Here is a 26,266-nt window from a genome sequence, read left to right as displayed (position 1 = left end):
CGCGGGGCGCAGGGCCGGGCCGGGAGCGACATGGCGGCGCGCGGCGGCGGCGGTGGCGAGGCGGCGGCGCGGGCCCTGTGCGCCTTCTCGCTCGGCGAGCGGCGCTCGCTCGCCGTGTGCGGCGCGGATGGGCGGCTGCGCGTGTGGGAGACGGCGGGCAGCCGCCTGCAGCACGAGTACGTGCCCTCTGCTCACCTGAGCGCTGCCTGCACCTGCCTGGCCTGGGCGCCGCCAGGCGGCCGGCAGCCCCTCTCCAAGGTACGGGGAGCGGGAGCGGGGCCGGGGCTGGCCGCGTGGCCGCCGCGCCGCGCTCCGCTCCGCCCCGCCCTCTGGGCGCCATGTGGCGGCGCGGGCGCCGGGACGGGGGGCGCCGCGGCCTTGGCCCGCCCCGCGGCGGGGAGCGGGGCGAGGGGCCGCGGGGCACGCGGGGTCCCCGGGCCGTTACCTCCTTGCTTCTCCGCTGCCACCCAGGGCCGCGTTGCGGCCGCGGCCCTCCCGCCTCGTGGCGGCCCGGCCCGCGTGGCTCCCGGGGGACGAGGCCGCCGCACGTGTTGGGGCGCCGGGCAGGGCAGCGCGCAGCAGCACCCAGGGACTTGCTGGCGCGCTCCGGCCGTGGCGGGACTGGGGGGCGCCCGCCGTGAGCTCGGCGCAGCGAAGGCCGCCCAAGGGAGTGCTCAGCCTGGACATGCCCGCAGAAAGGCCCTGTAAGGGGCCGCCGGGGCCTGCGTGCTGCCGGGGTCTCCGTTTCCCCAAACGGGCTGTTTCTTGAGCCTGAGTCGTGCAGGGGTGCGGCGACACTGTCCATCCCCTCTGCTCTGGAAGCACTGTGACCCAGGGCTTTCCATACACACCCAGCTGTACAACTGATTTAATATGCTGAAAATACCATACGGAGTATTTGCAAGTGCTCTCAGCACTGATAACTTGTGCGAGGGAAGAGAAACTTTCTGTTTTTATCAGTTTACTGGCTCAAACTCCGTAAACTTTAAGACAGGCATCTGAATGTGTGGTGGAGCCCATTAGCTTTAGGTTGATCCTCCTTTAACTTGTTTGAAATGCAGCTTTGAAGGCAGAAGGAGAAAAGGATACAAGCACTAACTAAAACCCTGTAGGTGCTTCTGCACTCTTTCTTGTGTCCAAAGTGAAACGTGCATGTTAAAATGGGGCTGATCTCTGCTGTCTGTTATGCACTTTCAAACCCTGCCCCAGAGCACTCCTGTGCTACAGTAGGTAAGTACTGAAAAATGCTGGTCGTTCTAGAGAGTCACCCCAGATGTCGCAGATGCTGCAATTCAGCCTTTTTGTAGGACTGCCCCAAGAAGGGACTTCATCAGACAACATCTGGCTGTGTTCAGGTGCTCTCTATCATCGCAGTAGTGTGGATGCTGTCAAGTGCTCGAAAGTTGGTACATTTTCAAGTGGAGCTGGAAAGCGTTCCGTGCCTGGAAATATGTATCCTGTGTCCTTTTCTAATTCATTACTTTGGCCTCAAACTGAACTGAAGCTGTGATGGGTCTGCCAAATACCTTGTGTTGCACTCTTTTCTAACATTATTTAGCCTTTCTTTCTTTTTTTTTTATATATATATTTTGCTGGCGAATGAGCACCTCTGTAGCTAGTAATAGTATCTGGTGTTAAGCAGTAACATTGTACTGCTAGATATTTAGAAGTGATGTTTGGCCAAGTTACACCTGTGCAAGCTAAGTATATGGGGACTCTTGCCATGTTAACGAAGGCCATGTTTTTAGAGGGGAGTACTAGAAATGAGGTTCTGAGCTCCCAGCTCTGGCATATAGATGATTCAGTATATTGAAAATACTGTAACAAGTATTTTGAAGTGCACAAAGCACTGATGACCCATGTGAGGGAGGAAAATCTTTCTGTTCTTATCAGTTCACCAACTCAGCCTCTGAACTTTAAGAAGGGTGGCTGAATGTGTGGTGGAGCCCACGTTTTGGAATTGCTGGTATTGTGGTGCTTTACTGGGATCTTCCTGCACAGGTAGTAGTGTGAGTTCTTCCCACTTCTCATGTTCATCACGTCCCTTTCCACGCGTTGGTGCCTTCTGCAACAGTGCCTGGTCCACCAGACTTTCAAAACAGCTCCTTCCAGTTTCTTCATGATAACTATTCTGCCATCTTCAGCTCCCTGATTGTTCAGGGCTGTCCTGCAGTGCTTTAAATAGTTTTTATCTGAGCAGATGGGATGTGATTTCTTCAGTGGAGGCAACTCTCAATGTCAGTGTCTGCCAAACTCAAAGAAAAGAGCATTATGGAAGACCACGTGAATATCTCTAACTTTTAACTTATTTTTAAATCTTCATTACTAATTAAAACACAGTGGCTTTTCTGTGAAAGTTAAAAAAAAAAATTCTAAATACTGAAGTTCCCATAAATCTGAAAATGCAAAAGAGACTGATGCTTGGTCTAGTTAAGCTCCCACACCCTATCTGTGAAAGTTGATGTTCTCATGTTTAAGGTCCTGAAGTACAAGAAAGTTTCACGTGCATCTCTGCAGCAAGTTTGCAAGAATCTTGTCTATGTGCTATCTAAAGAGAGTCAAGAAATAAGTTTGATTTCTTAGTTCTCAGAGTTTATTTTTTAGACATTTCCAACACTAATTGGTGTCTGAATTTCCACTGGTATTTTCTTGAAGCAGAACTTTGTGATAAAATGCCCCATTAGTTATTCCAATGAAGGCTTGTCAATAAAGAATTAGGATGTTAAAAAAAATGTTTTGATAAACTTTCATTGCCCTTAGCTTTCTCATTAACTGTGGAAATCAGTGGCCTTCCCTGTGATTTTGTTGCAGTGTAATGATACCTTCTGCATTCTATCAAGGAAGGTTAGTTATAACAAATGGAAATGGGAGGAGAGTTAATGAATTTTAGTTAAATGACTAAAAATGCAAAGGAAAAAGAGAAAGCTTGTTCATTTGTGTTTTAGCTTTGAAAAGGTGGTGAGGAGTTGGAAGGATTAACTAATGAAACTGCCCGAGGAGATAAAGTATCAGAAAAGCTGTGCTTGCATCTCCACTGGCCTGTGTGTTCCTTGTCCTTGCACATCAAAGAAATATTTCAGGATGGCTCAGTTTGTGTTGGTGCCAAAACTTAACTAGTTTAGTTAATACATGAGTCTCTTATCATACATTGTCTTAAAACCTGATCGATTTACTTGGTTGTGCTTTGGAACTTCAGTGGTTTCTCAGCACCTATGTTTTCATTATATTTTATAAACATTTTTCCTTTCCCAGGAGAACCAAAGTCTAAACAAATACTTGCAAAAAAACCCAGTATCCTTTCCTTTTTCTAGAACTTGCTTTTGATGTAAAAGTAGTTATATGGCATTTCTCTATTTGCTTAAAAAGAAACACGTTTTCTTTTGGAAAACTCTCCTATGTTTTCAACATACATAGGCAGAAACCTCATTTCTTCAAAGAACCAAAGTACTGCCCTGTTAAAACTTTAAATTTGAGCTGTGGTGAAAGCTTGCTAAGTGTTACATCTATGGGCTCGAGTAAAGATTCTTGAGTGCTGTGTCTGTTGCAGGACAGGTGGCTATACCCCATGGAGCTTATATTGAGCTGGTTGCTCGTGTTTTATCTCTCTGTAGGAGTATTTTGTTTTCTTCTGGTTGTTCATTGCTGCCAAAAGTCTTCTGTGTACAGGAAGCATAAACTGTCCATGGTGACTTTTTTTTTCCTTAAATCTGGGACGATACTTGGACATGATTTAAAAAAATAATGAGACTTACCAAAGCCCAATCTAAAAACTAGCTGGGAGCTTTGAGGATGTTGTCTTGTTCTAAAGTGATGGAATTTTTTTGTTGTTTATTTTGTTTTGATTATTTATGTGGGATTAACTGAGTGAGAATAAATTTAATGGTTTCTTAGTTATGATTTGCTCAAGCAACACTCCTGTTCCTTCTTTCCTTCCCAGCGATATGTTCTGTTTGCACACTTTTGGTTAAGAAAGATGAAGTGAAACTGCTCTATCAGGTATTTGTTTGCCCCTCAAAGCAAGAGGGTAAAGACTTGGGGGTTGCCTGATTATGAGAGAACTTGTAATATCAGCTTCAGGACCTGCATAAATCCATCAGCTTCAAGTCCTAGGTGCTTCCCTCTGCAAAGTGCTTTGGCACTTTCTTTTTTAAGAGGCATTATGATTATTTAGGTTTTGCAAAAGTGCTGTGAATAGCTTTTAAGATATAATAAACTGGTCATTTCTTGAAAAACTAACAAACTTTCATTTTGGAGTTGAAATGTTCTGATCTAGCTAATCTTCTGTCTCTGGAAAGCTAACTCTATGAAAGAAATGAGTGAGTTTTTCCCTCGTGTATGTGGTTGCTAGGCTAGCAAGATGTTCTCCTTTAAATGTTTCCAAGTGACTCATAGCAGCTTCATGACCTTGTACATGGAGGTAAAGGAGTATAAGTACCTTCAACATTGCACTGTACCGGAGTTTGCACCTGGTGACAGTGTCTAAAACTGAGTGAAAAGAAGTTTCTTTCCCTCTGCTCTAATTTTATGAGGACCTGGTGAAACTAACCTGTTTCTTGTTTTCCTTTTTGTTTTTTTTCAGGATGGCCCTCAGAGGAAAAAACGGAAGTCTGAAGTTACGGAAGTGGACAGACAGTTAGATATCCTAGCTATTGGCACAGCAGTTGGTAGCATTTTGTTGTATAGCACAGTAAAAGGAGAATTACAGAGCAAACTAGTAAGTAATGTATTCTACATTGCATGCTGCCAAATAATGATTTCAGACAGTACATATTTTATCTGTTGCTTCAAACCTGTATAGAAGTAGTGTAAATATTCAAGTGGTTGGGAATCTTGGAATGGTGCTTCTTCTGTTGTTACTGACAAACATACACTGAGAATTCTTGGCTTTAAAATTAGTGTATAAATTTAACATTGTGCATAAATGCATTATTTTACTTCAGAAACAATAGTGTAGATGGAATTTATAGTTGGACAGTTAAGTCCTAGCTGTGTGGATGATAAGTGTACATTAAGAAAAATCAAAGACTTTTACAAAGCACGATGTGCCCATGTGACACTAGTTAACTTATATTAACTCATTTTATTGAAAAGCTGTGTTTGTACCTGAAAAGTATAAATGGTTCATGTTAAAATTTATGACTTCATTCAGTTTGTGAAAACACTGGCTGCTCTTCCATAACAGCAGGGTAGCAGGTGGTGTTTATTTATTTATTTATTTTTAGGGATAGTTGAAGTCAAAATATTGTTCCCACTGGAATAAGAGCAGTCACTCTTAGTCTTTTTTATTAAACAGAATACCTTGCTGTGATTTATTTTTGTCTTGCTCAATGCTGATTTGCAAAGATGATTTTTTGGGGAGAAGTCTGAGCTGGCTGGTACAGCTTCAAATCATGAAGTTTTATATGCTGCAGAACATATTTAGATAAAAGATAAAAGGGTATGTTAGTTATGTGCTGTGCATTCCTCTTCAAGTTGCCAGTGATTTGAATTTAGTTCCCCCAAGCTTGTTTAATATGTCGGTGTCTGGAAGACTCAGTTGTCAAGGCTTCTTCACTTGTTCATTAAAGATTTTTTTTTTTTTTTTTTTTTTTTACCTTTTGTAGGATGGTGGCCATGATAATAAAGTAAATTGTGTGAGGTGGCATCCAGAAAACTCTTTTTTATATAGCTGTTCAGAGGACAAACACATTGTGGAATGGAACACACAGACCTGCAAAGTGAAGTGGTGAGTGATGCCTGTAGTCAGTCAAATATGTTGGTGCTTTTTTTTTTTATTACTTCCTTCAGGGGTTTTGGTGAAGCCCTATTGGAAATGCTGCACTCTGTGATGCAGGCTTCATGCTACCAGCTGCTGGTGGCTCTGTTGCCAGAATTCAAGACCGACTGTTGGTATTAAATTTCCAGGAACTTGGAAGTGGCTTTTTTAAGGGCTAAGAGTGTTTTCTCATAGTGTGATTTCTTTCTCTGTGTATTGAAAAGACGAGATGAAGTGAAACAGCTGATAGAAACTTGGGTCCCTCAATGCTAACTTCTAATGGAATGTAGGCTTCCAGTCACACATGTGACTGGACATCTTCTAGAAACTACCCTTGAAAGTGCGGGGGAACAGATACTAGAACGTCTTGTCCAACAAAGCTGAGTGCGTGTGACAGATTTAAGTGCCTTGCTGTGATGATACCTATTTGGTTTCGCTTTTTACTGATGTGCAGTGCGGACATTTCCTCTTGGCTGTCTGAGCAGGCTGATGCTTTTAAAGCACCATTGGACAAAATGGAGTTTAGTGCAGGATAACCAAGTGTTTGGGATATTTATTTTCTTTGTAGTAAGGTAAAATCTTTTGAAACTCTAAAGAAGAAACTAAGATTTGTAAGAGTGGTCTTGGTGATCTCTACCTCAGTAAAATGCCTTGTATGTGGCACGTGAGTGTGGCATAGCACCATGACCTTTCACTTACGCTTGTTACTTTTTCTTTAACGTCTTCCACTCTTGTGTTGTTGTTGGAGCTGGTGCGGGCACTGCAGACAGCCCTCCGTTGATAGCCTCTTCCATTTTCCTTAGGAACGAGGTGCATACTTGGAGACCCTGACATAAAATAAGAGAAAATGGCCATAAGATCTGCCCTTAGCTTTCTTTTAGGATTGAGCAAACCCAACTGCCTCACTTCTTCCTCTTCTGTAATGTTATTTGATTAGTATGTCCTTAAGGAGTGACACTCCTAACTGGACACCAACTGAACTTCCTGTCAGGGACCAGAGCTATTTGAGCTCGATAATCCGGCCAATTTTCAGTAAACATGGAGTCTTATCCACTTAGTCAGTATACCTCTGATTTGGCCATGATGATACTGCAGGGGACTTTGTTGAAAGCCTTGCTAAAATCAAGCTAAATGACACACTCTCTCTTTGTCCACCAAGCCAATTGTTTCATTAAGAAGGCAAACAAGTTAATTCTTGGTAAAGCTATGCTGATTGTTCCAAGTCAACTTTTTTTCTTTCTCCTTCGTGGGCATGGAAATAGCTTCCAGGTGGATTTGCTGTATAATCATCCCTGTTGTTTCCTGGATTCCTGATTTCCTGTTCTTGCAGGTGTGAAATGCATTTTTTTTTTCAGTCATCTGAAATCTATCCAAGCCTTCATGGCCACTAATGGCTATTCATGGCCATACAAAACTGGGTGGAGTGGCCGACACGCCAGAGAGCTGTGCTGCCATTCAGAGAGACCTAGACAGGATGGCAAGTTGGGCAGAGAGAATGTCATGAGGTTCAACAAGGACAAGTGCAGGGTCCAGCACCTGGGGAGGAATAACCTCAGGCACCAGTACAGATTAGGGGTTGACCTGCTGGAAAGTAGCTCCACGGAGAGGTATTTGGGAGTCCTGGTTGACAACAAGTTAACCATGAGTCAGCAATGTGCCCTCATGGCCAAGAAGGCCAATGGGATCCTGGCTGCATCGGGAGGAGCATTCCCAGCAGGTCGAGGGAGGTGATCCTGCCCCTCTGCTCAGCTCTGGTGAGGCCGCACCTGGAGTATTGGGTGCAGGTCTGGACTTCCCAGTACAAGAAGGACATGGAGCTTCTAGAGAGGATCCAGCGTAGGGCCATGAAGATGATGAAGGGACTGGAGCATCTGTTGTCTGAGACTAAGCGAGCTGGGCCTGTTTAGCCCGCAGAAGAGAAGGCTGAGAGGGGATCTGATCAATATGTACGAGTACCTTAGAGGTGATTGTAGGGAGGATGGGCTAAACTCTTCTCGGTGGTGGCTGGTGACAGGACAAGGGGTAATGGATATAAATTGAAACACAGGAAGTTCTCTGGAGATCTTCCAAACTCGCCTGAATGCCACCCTGTACCATGTGCTCTAGGTGTCCCTGCTGGAGCAGGGGGGTTGGACTAGATGATCTCTGGAGGTTCCTTCCAACCTCAACCATGCTGTGATTCTGTGATCATGCAAAGCTGGTAGACTCAGAACCTGATAGCACTGACATCATCAGCACTTCTGGATGCATCCCACTGAGTATCATGTGTGTATCAGATTTGCTTTAGTGGTCTCTAGCTTGATCATCCTTTACTGTGAGTAATGCTGTGTTCCCTCAGACTCAGTTGCTAAGCTCAGGATCACAGAAGGCCTCTTGGTGACCCTGCTATTCAGTGTTTTGCCCCCCCTTTTTTTTTTTGGCCCCCATATTTCCGTGCTGGTTGGAATACCTGCTGAGATTTCGTTTTCCTATATCTCCTCTGTATGCCAGGGCAATGTTTTTATATTTGTCTCCATAGTCCATTGTCACTTTCACCTTCTCTCTATTTTTATTTATTTATTTATTTTCTGTGTGTGCTTGTGTGTTCGAGCTCAGTCAGGAATTATCCATTTGGCCAAACAACATCTGGTGACTTTCTGCACATCTGACTGGACATTTTTTGTGCCTTAAGGAGGTTATCCCAGAAGATAGCAAACTTTCCTGGGCCCCTTTATCCTTCAAATAGTCTCCAGCTGGATCCTGCCAACCAGTTCCCTGAACAAGTTGTTTGCTCCCCAGGGCTGTAATTCTCTTCATCTTGATTTTTCTCAGGATCTTAAATTCCATTGTCTTGTGCTTGTTATAGCTAAGTTGTCCTCAACTATCATATTGTGGCCAGCTCCCCCTTTCTAAGTGGCTGGTCAAGTAAAGCACCTTTTTTAGTCTGGTCATCAATCACCTGCATTAAGAAATTGTTGTCAATGTTTGCCATAAGTCTCCAGAATTGCTTGTGCTTCCCTGTGTGGCCCTTTTACCAGATGTTGGGTAATTAAAGTCAGAGCCTGGGACTGTGAAGCTTTATCTATTTATTTTTAATTGGGTGATAGGTAGCAGACCACCTCACCCTTGTCTGGTCTCTTCTGATCCTTACCAAAAAAGTGCTCAACTGTTTTTCTTGCCTGTTTCAAAGCAAAGCTCTGCATTTGAGCCACCCTACTGCGCAGAGGAGATCTCCTTGTCTTGCCAGCCTGTCCTTCCTAAAGAGGCTTCCCAAAAGTCAGTATTCGCATCTTGCAACCTATCCTGCTGTTGTTGTGTGATTCCAGGGAGATGGAAGCACTGAAGTTACACATAGGCATCTAATTCCTCCTATTTGTTTCCTGTACTCTGTGTTTGTATGCAGGCACTTGAGATAGCCTCCCAACATGCTGATTTATCCTGATAATGTGAAAATCTTTCCTACCATGCTTTTTCCTGGGTTTTTCCCTCTGGCCCTTCAGAGTGGACTTTGGTTACTGTATTCAGAAAACAACAACAACAACAGAACAAAACAAAAAACTTCGCTTAATTCTGTCTCTGCTAGATTAGCAAGCCTGTTGGCAAACTTGCTTTTACCCCACTTTGCCCCTTAGAAAAGCCAAAGAAATGCCTGTGACACCAGCTGCTCAACCCCCTGTTGATGCACAGGGTGCATCTACTCCCACTGAAGTCTTTTCCATTGAATGAAGGAGAGCACCCCTCCTAGAAACTGCTGAAAGGTTGAATATAATGGCAACTCTTTTGTGACAGTACTTGGCTTCTATTGAACTATAGTAACTGCTAGGAAAATATTGATAAATATTCCTAGATTTGACATGGTAATTGAACATATAAAAGGAAATTATAGTCCCATTTCCTAATTTTGAAAAGGATGACAAAAAACATTACTAGAATATGTTAAAAAGTACACCAGCAATCTAGTGTAACGCTTTTACCTGAAAACTTTCCCATTTTATGTGTCTAAGGTTACCAAAATTGAAAAGAGTGGAATAATAATTCTCCCAAATTTAGCTGTGTTGACAAGAGCAGAAGGAACAAGGCGCTCAGTATAAATGTTTGTTTAGTGTACCTCAGATTATCTGTATACTTTTAGTACTTAGGAGTACCTGGAAAATGAATCCTTATGTGTCCCACAGGGAACTTGGAATGGTTGCCTTTGCGATGCAGAAGCGGTGTTAAGAGTTCTTTCAATTTATAAATTCCTAAGCATTTTTGAGCAGAGGTAAGGAATGCTAGATAAGGAATTGAAACCACGTGACTATAGATTTAACTCTTTCAATTACTATAGAAACAGTCCATAGAACTACTGTAGGAAATCTGCGGAGCACAGATGGAAGTCGCTGTTGGAGGTACGTGCTTTTGGGGAAGAGGGAGTTACTACAAAGGAGGAGGCAAGATGAGGTGTTGCAGAGCGGTAGTCTGCAAAGGGAAAGCAAACTCTTTCTTAGGTATCGTTTATTGCTCCTAAGTATTTCTAAAACATATTGCTTTTCTGCAGGCTTGTACCCATGAAGGCATGATGCACTTAACTTTGAGCTATGACTTGTTCTGAAAGCTTTTTTAAGCACATCATTTGTTAAATGTAACTGATGAAAAAAATAGCTGTGAGTATGAGGATGGACTCTGTATCTCTGCTGGTTGCTATTTCAATAACATTTTGATAGGGTGCATGCCATGATGATTTTATTGCAGTAAAGTTCAGAAGCAGAAAAGCTGCCAGTTTCTGCAGCTGTCCTTGTTAGGAGTTGAAATGCATGTTGGTTGTTCTTTGAACCACGTTGGTTCTTTCAACTGAGGTGCTCCCCACCCTGTCTCATCCTTATGAATTATAGGCTGTTGTTTTTGTTTCTTTATTAACCTTTTCCACATCTCAAACATTCTGTGAGCACTCATCTGCATTATGCTGCCTCTTGCTTCATGATGCCTTCTGTAATTTTTTTTCCGTAAAATTATATCAAGAATATCCTAAGCAAAAATTAAGATGTTTGCTGTGACTTGCATTCTTTAGATTGAGCAGTCTAATCTAGACGAACTTTTTAACACATTTGCAACTAACTCCTTATGTTCACCTCGTTAAAGGGAGCTAGGTTAAAAGTTCTCTTAATCCTGTCCTCTTTGGAAGAGAATACAAAATTTTGTATTTTGTGCGAGATATAATGTTTGTGAAGTTCGTAGTCAGTAAAACTTGCAGCTTCTGTGCATCAACAACGGTCATACAATAATAGTGATACTTTGGAAGAAAGAAGAGAGCTGTTGCCCAAGCATGCACAAGTTGTATGAAAATGTTTTAGAGCAGCTATTTGCAGTCAGACTGTGATGTGTTGCAGAGTACTAAAAAAAAAAAAAAAAGCGTTAAGCTTTTCTTGCAATTTAGTCCTGTGAAAATCATGCAGTACTTTTTTTAAGCAGATATAAGCATTTCATGACAGGATTTTTTTTTTTAATCAGTGCTTTGAACCCTGGACTTCATAGACTGTTAGTGAGGCCAAGTTTATTGTCAGTGACAGACTGTGAAGCAAAACCAGGGATTTTAGTATTCAGAGGCATTCCTTCTAGATAAGGTGGTATATGTTCTTTGAATTAGAATGCAAAGAGAAGTCCTGAAGTGGTATAGCTCATGTTGCCCTATTTTGGGTAATAGAGAAGTTGGGGGAGAGGTTTGTATTAGAATCTTTCATAGAGATTGGAGAAAATGCAAAAGTTAAAGAAATGTGGACAATGGTTCAGTATTTAAACATCTCTATTTTTGTCGAGTTTCCATATTATTATGTGTAAACTAATTTGAGGCAGGAGAGCAGAAACATAATACGTTTTACCTCATCTTCAACTTTTAGATTTTTTAAAATAAGTTTTCCTTTAAGTTTTTTAGCGTGGCTCACAGTTTTTTTTTAAATTAAAAATATGCTAATGATTTTTTTTTCTCCATCTTTTTCCCTTCGTGCAAAAATCTTCCGTCCAAATTCTAGCAAGTGGAAAGCAGACAACAGCAGTGTCAGCTCGCTATGTATCAGTCCAGACGGGAAGATGCTGCTTTCAGCTGGTAGAACTATAAAACTGTGGGACCTGGAGACCAAAGAAGTCTACAGAGTAAGTAACTTTGTTACACTAGATGTCACCAACAAAGATGGTATGTTTTACATTATGTATCTAGTATTTGCTTATAGGACATATGATATTTTTTTGGATGTGAAGAGACAATTGACAGCTTTGGGACTGCTGGAAGTTGTTGCTGTGATGATACCTTCAAATGTGGTTTCAACTTGCTGACAGTTGAATGAGGACATTAAATTCCTTGGCTGTGTCTGAGCACACTACCAACAGCCTTTCTCAAACCTGTAGTGTAAAGTTAGTTGTGTGTGTGTTTTTTTTTTTTTTTTTTCCTCCTAATCTGTCTGTCTATCTTTCCATCTGTCTTTCCTTCACTGGGTCCCTTCCTGATGCTCTTCTCCCAGAGGATCAGTTCACCCCAGTATTAGCTTGCTATTGACAGAGGTTTGTGTCTCGGAGCACGCTGAGCTTTGTGATAAGCCTGTTTTAAATGATTGTGTTTCTTTGCTGAACTTCCCATAAGTTGTGTCCTCCTTAGTTTTACTTGCAAATGAGCGAGGCACCATGTTTTGACTGTTCTGTAAATGCAACTGTGCTCTGTTACCTGCTGGTAACTAGGCTTTGGATCTCTCCTGCTGCTTGCTGTGGGGTAAGCAAGTATTTACTTCAGGAGCCATATTGTTCTCTTGTTGGCATCTGGCAACTGGCCTGCATCCTGTGATGACCAAAAACGTGATTTGCAAAAGTAAAATTGAAGAACTGATTTTTTTTTTGATAAGTAGGATGGATTGGTTTGAGCAACCGTAGTAAGTCAGGAGACCTGTTTGCTCATCTTAACTGAAAATGAAAATGTGAATCTAGTTTCCTTGTAGAAAATGAAGCAAATTAAAAAGTGTTTTTTGACAGTAACAGCATTACAAGCACATGCAGTTTTATTTTCATGGGCTTAGCCCCGTTAATTTTGACGTTTATTCCTTGTTTAACTTTCTCAATTCTGATAATTGTCGGGAGATTTAGAAAACCTTTCCTTGAAATATAGAAATGCAAAGAAATTGGCCTCTGAATACTTGACAAGGATGTCTCAAATTTTTTGTAAACTTATTGTAACACTTGGATCATTCCTAATATTCTTTATTAACTGATATTTTAATCTTTGCCATATGTCTATTTGTGGCAATGTTTGAATTTTTCTGATAGCATTTCACAGGCCATGCTACATCAGTTTCATCATTAACGTTTACGACAGTGAAGCCTATGAATGAAAATACGCCCTTTGATGGAATTACAGGACTTTATTTCTTGTCTGGAGCTGTACATGACCGGTTACTGAGTGTATGGTACGTAAACTTTTCTTTTTCCTGTCTTTGTTTATAGTCAATACTGAGGATAGACTTTAGCAGGTATGTTCTGAATTCTGTGATGAAGCAGAAGAGGCACTCTGGAGACATGCAGTGATGATCTCATAAATTGTGGTTTTGCCTTACTGATTGCTGAGTGAAGACATGAATTTCCTTGGCTGTGTCTGAGCATGCTTCCAGTAGTCGCTGCTTAAATCACCATGCTGAGAACATACTATGCAATAGGCTTGCTTGTTCTTTGAACTTATTGAAGGATTTAGGCTCAAGTTTCTTCTTGTTTAATCTCACACGGGGTTACCTTGCACTTAGAATTAGAGCATTGAAGTCCTTAAAGCTGAGACCTCAGCTTAGTTAGAGCACAAGTCTCATCCTCATCTTTGGATGAGGTAAATACTACCTCAGTCATTGCTTATAGGCTTTAAATACTGCGCTTCTTCCCACATGCAGAGGGTGCTCTTTGTGCCATGGTAAATAATAATGTGTGCTCTTTGTGTCTCCAGGCAAATCAGATCAGATAGGAAAGAAAAGAATGCCGTGATGTCTTTCACAGTAACAGATGAACCAACTTTTATTGACCTGACTGTGTCAGAAGTCAAAGAAGAGGTAGGAGCAGTAGTTTGTAGCTATGTTCAATAATATTGAATTGTCATCAGTTTCCTTTTACTGGGGGGCAAGAAAGCATTTTGGCTTACAGTGTTGATTTATGTTATGCAGAAATGAGATCTGAATGCTAGCTAGTTCAGGGGTTTGCAGATATTTGTTACATAGGCATTCATAAGTGATAGTTTGAAAGACTCATTTTGCAAAGCTATTAAGTACTTCTTTTTCCCCTCGGTAATTTTGCTTGTGATGGTAAAAAATATTAGTTGTTTCCTGTTCAGGACGAGTTAGTAATCAGAATTATTTTTTAGATCTTGGCATTAAAAGTCACAGAAAAATTATTCTTGAAATAGAGTTATGGTGCTGCTTTTTCTGATTTAGCATGACTTTGGCAGGGTAGCTGCATTTTGAGTAAAGTAGTCTCTACTGAGTTGTAAAGAGACATGCATTCCCCAAGTCTCCCAGTTTCATTAAGTAATACTTAAATGTCCATATGAAACTTGTTTATAATCTATTTCAGCCTTTAAAACTTCCCCTGATGCCTCTAGATTCTTTAAAAAGCATAGTTTGAAATGCTGTCTTTATAAATGTTTCTAGTTCTGCCTCTTATTGCATATATTGCATATAAGAAGCTCTGCGGAGAGGGATTTGGGAGTGTCCTGGTTGACAACAAGTTAACCATGAGTCAGCAATGTGCCCTCATGGCCAAGAAGGCCAATGGGATCCTGGCTGTGTCGGGAGGAGTGTTGCCAGCAGGTCAAGGGAGGTGATCCTGCCCCTCTGCTCAGCTCTGGTGAGGCCGCATCTGGAGTATTGGGTGCAGTTCTGGGCTCCCCAGGACAAGAGGGACATGGAGCTTCTAGAGGGTCCAGCGGCAGGACCATGAAGATGATGAAGGGACTGGAACATCTACTGTCTGAGGAAAGACTAAGCGAGCTGGGCCTAATTAGCCTGTAGAAGAGAAGGCTGAGAGGGGATGTGATCAACAAGTACAAGTACCTTAGGGGTGAATGCAGGGAGGATGGGGCCAAACTCTTCTCGGTGGTGGCCAGTGACAGGACGAGGGGTAATGGGTAAAAATTGAAACACAGGAAGTTCCACTTTCATATGAGGAAGAACGTCTTTCCTGTGAGGGTGACAGAGCCCTGGAACAGGCTGCCCAGAGAGGTTCTGGAGTCTCCTTCTCTGGAGATCTTCCAAACCCGCCTGGATGTGACCCTGTGCCACATGCTCTAGGTGTCCCTGCTGGAGCATGGGGGTTGGACTAGATGATCCCTAGAGGTCCCTTTCAACCTCAACCATTCTGTGATTTTGGAGACAGAGTATTCTGTGAGGTACCCTTTTCTTTTAATTGATAAGAGGACTTGTCTCAATTTCTTTCTTCTAAACATGTTTGCGGCCTCAGCCCCTTTGTGTGCATCAGTGCCTCTAGACATGTTGGGAGCCATATTTTAGAAACACTGCTGCTTATGCTCACACATCTCTGAGAGTTGTCAAACTGTCAACATGTTCATAATAATGACATACAATAAAAATACTGTTATATGAATTATCTTTTTATCTTGTAATATTTTTTCTAAACCTTTCTGGCCTTCCTTATGCTGTCTTTGGCCTTCCTGATAGACTGAGTTATATCTGTAGTGTGTTTAATTACTGAAAAAAAAAATCATAACCATGCAAACAAATCTTGATATCTTGCACTTACAGGAGGATTGTCCTTTGGTCTAATTAAAAGATTTTTTCTCACTTCTTTCAGCCTGTGAAGTTAGCAGTTGTGTGCAGAGATGGACAGTTGCATTTATTTGAACATATTTTAAATGGGTAAGTTAATATTAGTTCTGCGTGTGTATTTGGGAAGGGTTTGGGATTATTGTAAGGTATTGCTGGAACATTTAAGCTCCTGCATCTGCACAAAACTCAAGTTCCATTTCAGCTGGTCCTGTCTTAAGTTATGTGACACATATTGGGGGAAATGTGAATTCCTTGGGTATGTGATGCTAGGAAGGAATAGCTAACATGCAGAAGGAGAATTTGTGTTGGGGGCTGTGCTGTGCTTTGCTAGTAACTGTTGTTTTAGCCAAGGTTTTTGTCTCCTTATGTCTCCTCCAAACCATCTGTAAAAGACCGAAATTGGCTAAGTTTGCTGATGATTTGCTAATGAAAAGTGCTTAGATGTACATGATATTGGAATCTTTGAGGTAAACAGGTTGAATTTTTCCATTTCTTTCTTTTCTTTCTTTTTTTTTTTTTTCCTCCCCTTACTCAGTTACTGCAAAAAACCCTTAACATCAAACTGCACTATCCAGATAGCAACGCCTGGAAACAACGAGGACTCCACTCCAAAACCTGTCCCTATTCTAGCAGCTGCATTTTGTACAGACAAACAGTCTCTGCTGCTTGTGTATGGCAACACCTTACAGCCCATCATAGAGAGAGTGGTAAGTAAAACATACCAGAGAGTTTGGGGACTTTTTGTAATATGGACTCCTTCCTACCCAGAGTGGGAAGGGACAAGGGCCTTTTGCCCTCAAGCTCTTTTGAGGGTGGTTTGTATTCTTTTTTTTTCCTTTTCTCTTTTTTTTTTTTTTTTTTTTTTTTTTGCATTTGATATATATCTTGGCAATATTGTTGACTGAATCTTGCCATTTCATCAGTTACTGAATAGACTATTGCAAAGGCTTCTCGAAGCTTGTTTTAGTACAGGTTCAGTTTACCTGTGTGAGCCTCCTTGCAGAACACAGAGATGTGGTAACAAAAGGCAGCTGTGCAAAGCAGCTGGAGCGGGAAAAAAAATACTTTCCGCTATATTTCTGGAGCTTTTTCTCTTTTTTCAGTAATTTAAAGAGTCACAGAGGTGAACTTCAAGTGTTAACTGTTTTTTTTCTTTTTCTCGTATAGTCTTTGAACACCGCTGAATCCCACGTATGTTTGATAAGGGATGTCCATAAAGTGTTGGCACTTAAAACAGATGTGGCGGTAACAAAGGTGAGCTGTGTGTGAGATACAGTCTCATTGCTGCTTCTCTTTTACTTTGCCAGAAATCACTGGTTTCTCCAAAAATGAGGCTGGATTTCTGGATGGATGAATTCAGGGCTGCAGTAGTGCAGTATTAGCAGATGTCTGTAGCAAAGAGGGAGCTGTGTGTGAGGTGTGCATTGTGGTTGTGGTGTCATAGCATGCTCTGATGCATGGTTAGATGCTCGTAGCAAGTCCTGTTCCCAGCAGGCATGCTTAGATAGAGAGGATTCCCTCTGTCTCTTGCCTTCCATACGGCTCTAGATGAGTTCCTACTCTAGAGTTTATGTACAGCCTGTTTGGCCTTAACGGTTTGGGGTGAAGTTTGGGTGCCTTTGTTTTCTAATCTAAATAAAATGAAATAGAACCGTAAAGGTGATGTCATTTTGGCTCTTCCTTGAGTTGGCATTTGCATGTTCCTACTCACAGGGATATGGCACCGGAAAATGGGAGCTTGAAGTTTAAATGGCATCAGTGTCCACTGAGGCCACTGGCCACCATTTTCCCTCATGCAGGGTCCCCCAGGGGTTAAGAGGTAGGTCATGAAGTTCTTTATCAACAGGTGTGTGTATTCATGAGCATTGCTTTTGCACGTCCACATTTTCCTGTCCTCCTCTTGTTTCGCTGGTGATGGAATTGCTAGTAAGTGTTCCTAGGATGGGTCCTCGGGGCTGGAAAGGGGGAGCCCCTGCCGACAGGGTGCACGTTGCACCTCCGAATGCCGCTGCAAAGGTCTGCGTGGGCGGCATGCGCATGCTGACCCATGGGTTAGTGACGAGCTATGGCCCTTGGCTAGGTGGAGCTTTGTGGTAAACTCCTCTCTGCAGAGCCAGCTGGTAACAGAGCTGAAGTGCTTAGGAAGGTGTAGAAATGCCTTGGCATGCTGTGATGACCTCCAACTTGGTTTCGCTTTTTTCCTGAATACCAGTGAAGACACATTTCTCTTGGCTGTCTGAGCATGCCTTGTGAAGAGAAAGATGATAGTAGTTTGTTGAACTAAGTAGGTAGTGTTTTAATGTCATTGCAGTTCTACAGTAAAGTTCTTGGACCACTGAATCAGATTGTTATTTATGAAATCTTTTTACCCAAAGCACCTGGATGTTGATATGCTCACTAGTAGTTAATATTTGTATCGTTTACTAGGTATCCAGCAGGACTCAAAGTTCAATGGGTTGGTAACTACGTCAATAAACAGCCTCCACAGAAGTGTTCTGGAAGAAGCGTAGTTCAGGGGTGCTCTAAGTTGTTGAATATACTACCATTAAAACTAAATCTTTGTATTATTTCAGATAGATCCCATTTTAGGGATTTTGCCATGCTTAATATAACTTAAGGTTGCTATGTTTGGTGTCAGAGTCATAGTTTAATTCGGGCTATAAGTTCTGCGTCTGAGCTCCCTCCAAAAGAAAATCAGTGCAATTGAAGTAGACGCTATCTGTCTCTTACTGCTACATTTTTTTCAGCTATTGATGAGTAGTTGTTACCTTTCAGTGGAAGGTGAATTAACCTGCCTGTCACTTATGGGCTTGATGGTTGGTGTGTGTGGTGTCTGTTGCTAGCGATGACCCACATATTCATTGTTGGGAACAAGCACTGTTCAATGAGGGCTCTGAAATAAGCTTGAAAATAAAATGATTCAAAGTGATTCCATAGGCTCTGTACTGCTAGTTACAAAAATTAGCTGACTATTGTTTGAAGTTATACATGGTTCTTAAAAATAGAGGATTTTCCTATTCTATAGTTTAAGAAAATCTGTGTTTTTACTTGTGTGTGAATCTTAGAATAAAATTGTTGCTTTAAACTCAAAAGAAAGGCCAAGACAGTAGCAATTCATCCATATGTGGTCATCTCTCTCTTTCTGCTAGATCAAGACGCCTGTTGTGAACACAGACACCAAGGTTCTACTGCCTGGAATTCCGGGACATAGTGCATCCATCAAAACTCCACTCTCAGGAAAGGAGAAAAATAAAAGCAAAAGGAAACCAGGAGACACAGAGGTGAAGTACTTAAAAACATTCCTCTCTATATATTTATTTTTGTAATAGAGCAGTAACGGAGAAACCAGAATCCTGTTGTAATTACAGTTAGTTTAGGTAAATTCTAATCTTTGATGTGGAGGCAAAATTAATATTGTCATTTCTTTGTGTGAATGAGACTTCCTGTAGTCAAAATCTTTTCTCTTCTGCAAGCCCTGTGCACACTGTCCGTAGTTTTGCTGTGCTGCTGCAGGACTCCTCACTGACTTCTGTCTGTCTCCCGCTGCCGAGCTGTACTGGTACTTCTCAGTCAAGACTGCATCTATCCTACTTCCTCTGACTTTTCTCTCTCAGAACATTTAAAGGATATGTAGACTGTGCTATTTCCTAGCAGAGTAGGAGGGAACGATGTAGAAGGCTAGATGCTTTCCTTTCTGCTTATGTTTCTGAGAAACTGCTGAACAACTGAAACAATAATGAAACAACACTGTCCCTTTTTATTGTCTGCAGGAAAGCATTGAAGACCGCCTGGGGGCACTGGATATTGATGTGAGCAAAGTAAAAACTCCAGGTGGCCTTCCACAAACTGATAGCTTCGCCGTACTTTTAGTGCAGGGCTTGGAAAGCAACGATTCAGACATTTTAAATGTAAGTGTTATATTTATATGGCGCTTAATCTGTTTGCCAAGACTTGCAGGGAGCCTTCCTGAAAATTGAAGACCTTGAACCATCAATATCCTGTTGTTCCTCCTGCTGCTTTTTGCCAGTCTGCTCCTTGAGGCCCTGATTTATAAATGATAGTGATGGTATGACTTTTTTGTTTCCTGTTAACCTATTTTGCTTTGAAAGTTAGTCTGTGAACTTTGAGGCATATCTGCTTCTGATAAACTTTTATCAAGTTTGCTTTTGTACAAGTGATTTACTAATGCAATGGTCTTCTCTTCAGTCTGAACAAGAGCATAATTTGTGCTTGGACCTGACCACCATTGAGTAGATGCTGTTTGAAAAAATGTATTGATGGCAAAAGCTACACGTGGTAATCCCACTTACTGCACTTGGACTAGTGGGGCCAATAAGCTAAATCTTTTAGGAATTTGATTCTGAAATTACCTGCTGCAAGTACTGGTCAAAGGCATTTCTTTACAGAAATGAGGCAGAGAAAATGACAAGAGAATTTTTCCTTAGTTTATCTTTATTGCTTTGTTTTTAAAGCAGGGTGGTTATACCAAGGTAGTGGTAATTTTTTTAAATGGCTTAAGTCAATCAAATGGTTTATTTTGTTAGCTAGAGCTGACTAGAAAAAAATGTTGTTTTCATCGTTAATCTTAATATATTTACCTTCATTTGAAGATAGTGAAGAAGAAGGAAATATAAATTCAAGTGTTCTTTATTGTGCTGAAACACAAGTTGAAGCTGAATGATTCTCAGATTATGCTTTTCCGTTTTAACAGAAAGTGCTTACCACAAGAAAGGAAACTTTAATAAAAAACACTGTAGCCAGAATGCCTATACATGCTGTCATTCCACTGCTGCATGAGGTAGGAGAGACTGCATTTTTTTGTACTGTCAGACAAATCATTTCTGTCTTTTGTTCAAGTTGGGGGAATTCCGTGATACATCTTTTGATTTTTAGCAATAAAATTGGATGATAATTGTACAGTTGAGAATTTTTAATTTATCTCTGATGCTCTCATCTTATCTGGCTAACCTTTGACCAAGGGAAAGGTGCTACTGTCAGTGAAGAAGAACATCAGGTGTTACAGGACCTTAGTAATTTGGAAAAAGAAGAGAAAAAGTTTCTTTAGTTAATGGCAAATTACTACAGTTGCATCTTTTTTAAAACTATTTAAGTAGGTGATGAAAATTATCAGTGAGGAGTGCCAGCCTGATCCAGGTAAATGAGCATTAATTCCTTAAATATGCAAGACACTTGCATAAGAGAATAATAGGATTCACATTTAGAGAGAAATGAGTTTAGATAGCATTTGGAAATTCAGGAGCAATTTCCATGGAGTGTCTCACTTTCAAAGGTATCTCAGAACCACAACTGCTTCTGAGATGTTTGGGTTCTTCAACATCATTTGGGAATCATTTTTAAATGGGATTTAGCTTTTAAGCTGCTTATTCAGTGGAATAAATAAAATTGTATTTGAACAGAAATATTGTAATGCTTAGCCTTTTTATTTATTTATTTATTTTTAATTTCTGTATTTAAACTGAAAGTCTTATTAGTTGCTCTTATGTGAATCACTCTCTGTAACATAAACTTAATGGTCAGATTTTTCTCCTGTGTTTTGATGTGCTGGTTATTTCAGTCATGACAGTCATCTTAACTGAGATTTGCCTGTTGTACCTTTTTGAGTGTTAGCCTGGCATTAGGCATGTGTCCTGACTCCTGCTTAGACTTCCATTAACGGAGTACAGCATTTCTCTGGCAGGACCTGTGTGAGGGAGTCTGAGTTCAATATAATCTTAGTGATAGAGAGATCATCATGTAACTGCCTTGCCAGATCTTTGGATTTGTTCTATAAAATATCCCTTACCTGATAATAACTACACTTACCGACCTGTCAGCTTTGTAGTGACTGCTCTGCTAGGCAGATATATAGGACAACATACACAAAAATCACAAAAGGATTTTGTTCTAGTTATTCCTGCCAGCTTGAGTTCCAGTTTTATTGTAATAATGAGACTAAACTTCTGCAGGTCATCAGCCTGCCTGTAGGACGGAATAGCCAACGATATAAGACTGGAGTCAGGCAGTGGTTAATTCTAGCAAACTTGAAATGGATGGAGACTTTTCTGCTCCAGTATCGGGGTGTTGCATGGATGGATCATAAGTGTTGCAATGTTAGATCATAAAGTCATTGCACTGCTATTGCTTGGTTACTGACTTTTATTTTTGCTCCCTTTAGCTTACAAAGAGATTGCAAGGCAACCCATACAGGTAAGTGTTAAGTTCCCCATGACTTAATTTATTTCAAAATATTTCAGTGTGGCAGCTTTGGTCCCTCCCTCTAGCTGTTGGTTGGTTTCTGTAATAGCTGTAATTAAACTGTAGCATCATGAAGTAAAAAAATCTGACCTGATTGTAAGTGCTAAGATCTTATATCAAGACAGTTTTTTGTCAAACTGAATGAATTGAAATTATAAAGAGAAAAGGATGTTTGAATTGGGCATCTACCCCTGAGAAACTACCTGCAGTCCTGGGATGTTGACAGTTCAGAACTGATGAGCATGTAAAATAAAATGATTATCAGATGTATAGCTTGTTCAGATTACTTATAAACCAGATACCTTTAGACACCCCCTGATGTTTTGTCTAGAAACAAACAAAATTCCTTAGTCTTGTTATATTGCTATCAGGATTGCTTTGATGAGGAAAGATAATCTTCCCTGTTCTTAATTGGTAAAGGAGATTTCCCTCATTGTAGGTGGAAAAGAATATCATGCTTTGATCTTTCATTCATCTGCATCTTCTGTGAAAGACTTTGGAAGCACAGAACACTGAGCATGCCTGAATTTGCTTCTTTATTTAAATGTCTTGTCTTTTCCTAAAAATAACTTACGTAGGTATCTCATCTGTTTAACCAAACTTTTATATTTCCATCTGTGTTTATCTTTTTGTGTAATGAAAGTGAAGCACTCTTACTAGAACTGCTTTAGCATCTAGAAGATTAACTGGGTGTCTGTCAATCAGAATGTCTTGGGTTTGATTTTTCTTTTCCAGTGCCTCACAAATGGTTCGATGGCTGAAGTGTGTTTTTACTCTACATGCATCCTACCTTTCCACAGTAAGTACCATGCTGAAGGTTAGCAGGTGTAAATAAAACTAGATTTAAACATCTAAATATATTAATGTTCTTTCTCCAGCAATCTGTCTCCTGCTATCCACATATAGCAATGCCCAAATGAAATTGTAAAGTGGCTGTACATCTGCCTCTTTGCCATATTGCCCCATGTTTGCTAGAAAATGTCTTAGTCATTTGCGACATAATTATAGTCATCCCAGAGTCAAACCAAAATAAATTTGGTCATACCGGTGAAAGTTAACGGACAAAGTGTCAAAAGTAATCTAGCCTGTGTTGTTAAATCTTCTGGAACTAAATTTGTTGTGCTGATGTAAATTGTATTAGCACTTACCTTCAAATCATTCCTTAACAAGTGATGGATAAACTTATGCTTACTCTGTTGAAAAGTAGCCTCTGGGTACAGTTAGTTCTTCCTGTTCTTGCGGACCCTGTTCTTGGAGATTTGATCAAAACTTGTACATGTTGCTGCTCCTACATTCACAAGTGGCATACGTTCAGTTCCCATTTATATAGCTGTATGTTTGCATCCACCTGTATTAATGACAGAGGAAAAGAAAAACAGTAAAAGTAGATTTGCCATGTTCTGAAAACAAATGATCCTTCTGCACACAGCTAAATATAAATTGATTAAGCTGAAGGTAGTGTTGGTGATGAACTCTTTGCTTCCCTTCTTTGCTAGAATTATATGAGCAAGTATTGTTTGGCCAAAACTTTAAAACTCTGGTGTGAAAATTTAAAAAATATGACATTTGGGTACTGGCCCACAGCTTCATGTTTCTTCATCCTTTCTCCCAAGTTGCCGGACCTTATTCCCCAGCTGGGAATGTTATACCAATTAATGGAGAGCAGAGTAAAAACTTTGCAAAAGCTTTCTCGTCTGCACGGAAGACTCTTCCTTCTCATCACCCAGGTAAGTTCCAGCTAAGTGACATGGGATGTGCAGAAGAAATAGTCTGTGCAGACTTAGACCTCTGTTGTGATGGCTTTTAATGGGACCTGTTGTTAGGAACTTAGGGCAACTGTTATACAGTCTTACTACTAATGCTGAAAGTAGTACAGCATGAATCATAGCATTGTTAAGGTTGGAAAGGACCTCTAGAGATCATCTAGTCCAACCCCCCTGCACACGGATTAACTGTATAATTGCTACTGATAGTATTTTTCACTATGTGAGGTTTTTTGCTTGTTTGTTTTCCATAAACATTCCTGCTGCATATTTTTTTCCTGCCCAATATGTCTGCTAACACTTAACTTTTTAAAAAGAGGAATATACATAAGAATTACGGAGCCACTTCAGAGCAAATATCTCTGCGTCTTTATGTCCTTCTTACATATTTGGCTGTTAGACTCCCATAATAAATGAGTGAATATATGTGAAACTTGATGTGAACTTCATTTATGTTGTTTTGAGTTTTATTGACTTTTAAGGTTGGAATACATGATTGCATCTAAGGCTAATGTGCAAATTCCATTCAGGTTGCAGCATCGGAAGCAGTTCAGGATGTTACTGAGGTTAATCAGACTGCAAAGCTGGTATACGAGGATGGTGAGTTTTATATCCTAGCTGTAGCTCTTGAATTTGCATAACAGCTGATGTTTGGTGATTGTTGATGTTCTAGTGCTTATCTAGTAGCAGACAATCTATGGTAAAGAATTTTTGTTGGAAATTCATGGCAAGTAAGTAAGTGGTAAGTGATGGAGACATTTTACAGTTGATTGTTCCTTCCTCTCCTCTTTTTCCCTTTCACTCCCTTCCATTTCTGCTGTGCAAATCAAGGTATCAGTTAATTGGAGTCTAGTCTAAACTGACAAAACTCTATTTTTATACCTCAAATTTCTCGTACTAACTGCTGTTTTACTAAGGTAGATTAATTCACAGAGCTTTCACATGTTTGAGTCAGCAGAACTTCAAGGTAGTAGTATTAGTGCGTGTGCAGGCACACTTCCAGTTTGGACATTTTGTCTTCTGTAACTTCACACAGAAATAATTAATACGTGATTCGTTTTGATCAAGATAGTCTTCAGCGGTCATTAGTTTTGGAGTTTAAACAGCACAGTTGGAGGAGGTCTAGCAACATGTGGGACTGGGTTTTGTTTGAACAAAGACATTTTAAAGTTTGTCTGCTCTCCAGGCTAAAAGATTGTTTTCTTGTTGTAGAATCCTCAGAGGAAGGGTCTGATGATGAGATGATTGCGGATAAAGATTCAGATGTAAGTCGAGTTGGAGTAGATCTTTTTCTTTTTGGAACAATAGTTGTGCTAGTGTCAAGGGTTCAAACATTCCTGTTTATTTTTCTCCAGGAAAACTGGGATGAAGATGATGAAAAAGAGGAGCAATCAGATGAACAAGACATGGTTGTTGAAAAGGAAATCAATGGTGATTCTGATTTGGAACCAGAAAATGAAAGTGAAGAAGAATAACAGAGAAAAAAAAAAAAAAAAAAAAGGAAAAGAATAAACAGGTTAAAGAAGCAGGCCACCAGAACTCTAATTCTGGATCATCTTGTTGAAAGATGCATAGTTGCATATAGGGAGTGCAGACTCATGCACAGCCTGTGTGCAGAGGCACATGTGGGACACTGTGCGTTTCTGAATCCAGAATGTTTAACCACGCCAGCCTTCTCTCGCCCTATTTCCCTGTGCTTACTATAAAAACATTTCTTCCACCTCATGGTCAGATTATGCCTGTCATGTGGACATGCATTTGTATCTCAATTGAAATAAATCTGCCACCGCTGTTTGTGTGGTAACCTTGGTTCAGCTTTACATTGAATTTGTTTCAAATATTCAAGGATCAAAGACAACCAGTCTATACTTCTTTTCATGCTTCAGTTAGCAATAGCAAGTGGGCATCCTGCTGCATTTTTTCAAAAAAAAAAAAAAAAAAAGTATTTTTGTAATATTTAAATTCGCTATGAATTTCCTTTTCTTCCCCCCATCCTTCATCGGTTCAGCCATGCCGTGGCAATACGTAAATGCAAGCCTGGCTTAAAAATGGCTTTTTCTTTTTTAACAAATTTGAACTCAAGACTTTTATATGTGTAAATCAATGACTTTTCTTGTGCTTCAAAAGGACATTAGAACTATCACTGGTTCCTAATTTGTTTTAATTGAGGTTGTATATAAGTTTAATGCTAACCCAGAGAACAGACTGTGTTGAATTGGGTGGGAAAAGGGGAGTAAAGAAGCAGGGAAATGAGAAGGCGAATGCTTGTGAATATATAGCGCACAGCTGTACGTTTATTACCGATTTTTAATCTCTCAGTGGCAGAGCAAGGATAGCTATTTGCTCAGCTAATGGAAGCTGAAGTGGTATAAACACATTTTTAAGAGCAAAATACGGTAAAGGTTTGAGCCATTCACCAGTATAATGTACAATATATTTGTCTATAAATGGAGCTGTTGCAACTAGATACTGCCCTCTTTGTAAAGTGAATAAATATACATCTCCTTTACCAAATACCTGTACTGTGGTGTTTGTTGAGAGAGACCACAGGTGGCTGTTAACAATGAAATATACAAACCAGTGCAAGAGAAATCCAATCTGAAAGGTTACTGTCTTGTGAAAAACATCCATTATTCTTGGTTTTGTGGCTCCTGATGTTCCCAGTTTTATCTGCTAGTTTGTTCACAGCTGTGGGTTTGAAATGTTATCTGGATTTGTATTCCTGACAGACTGGAAGA

General features: G+C 40.6%; 1 protein-coding gene and 4 non-coding genes across 5 annotated transcripts; all 5 read left to right on the top strand.

Annotated features, from left to right (window-relative positions):
- Positions 1 to 15: 15 nt before the first annotated feature.
- Positions 16 to 26,042, top strand: WDR43 (WD repeat domain 43). Its single transcript, XM_088532118.1, has 18 exons — positions 16 to 258; positions 4,580 to 4,714; positions 5,604 to 5,725; positions 11,740 to 11,860; positions 13,019 to 13,158; positions 13,680 to 13,782; positions 15,536 to 15,600; positions 16,046 to 16,217; positions 16,678 to 16,764; positions 18,660 to 18,791; positions 19,281 to 19,418; positions 20,222 to 20,308; positions 21,686 to 21,717; positions 22,501 to 22,564; positions 23,379 to 23,492; positions 24,059 to 24,128; positions 24,741 to 24,793; positions 24,884 to 26,042. Exons 1-18 carry the CDS (start codon positions 31 to 33, stop codon positions 25,001 to 25,003), a joined length of 1,983 nt encoding a protein of 660 aa, XP_088388244.1. The 5' UTR covers positions 16 to 30; the 3' UTR covers positions 25,004 to 26,042.
- Positions 6,164 to 6,240, top strand: LOC148593131 (small nucleolar RNA SNORD53/SNORD92). Its single transcript, XR_015913802.1, has one exon. It is a non-coding gene; the product is annotated as a small nucleolar RNA SNORD53/SNORD92 (small nucleolar RNA).
- Positions 12,000 to 12,083, top strand: LOC148593130 (small nucleolar RNA SNORD53/SNORD92). The gene has a single exon (XR_015913804.1). It is a non-coding gene; the product is annotated as a small nucleolar RNA SNORD53/SNORD92 (small nucleolar RNA).
- LOC148593129 (small nucleolar RNA SNORD53/SNORD92) lies at positions 13,268 to 13,351 on the top strand. Its single transcript, XR_015913803.1, has one exon. It is a non-coding gene; the product is annotated as a small nucleolar RNA SNORD53/SNORD92 (small nucleolar RNA).
- On the top strand, positions 17,675 to 17,754 carry LOC148593128 (small nucleolar RNA SNORD53/SNORD92). The gene has a single exon (XR_015913801.1). It is a non-coding gene; the product is annotated as a small nucleolar RNA SNORD53/SNORD92 (small nucleolar RNA).
- Positions 26,043 to 26,266: the final 224 nt, after the last annotated feature.

This window comes from Tinamus guttatus, unplaced genomic scaffold, assembly GCF_059628265.1.
Source record: "Tinamus guttatus ecotype Peru unplaced genomic scaffold, ASM5962826v1 Tinamus_guttatus_pri_ptg000456l, whole genome shotgun sequence".
NCBI classification, from domain to species: domain Eukaryota; kingdom Metazoa; phylum Chordata; class Aves; order Tinamiformes; family Tinamidae; genus Tinamus; species Tinamus guttatus.
This window is presented reverse-complemented; position numbering and strand designations above follow the sequence as displayed.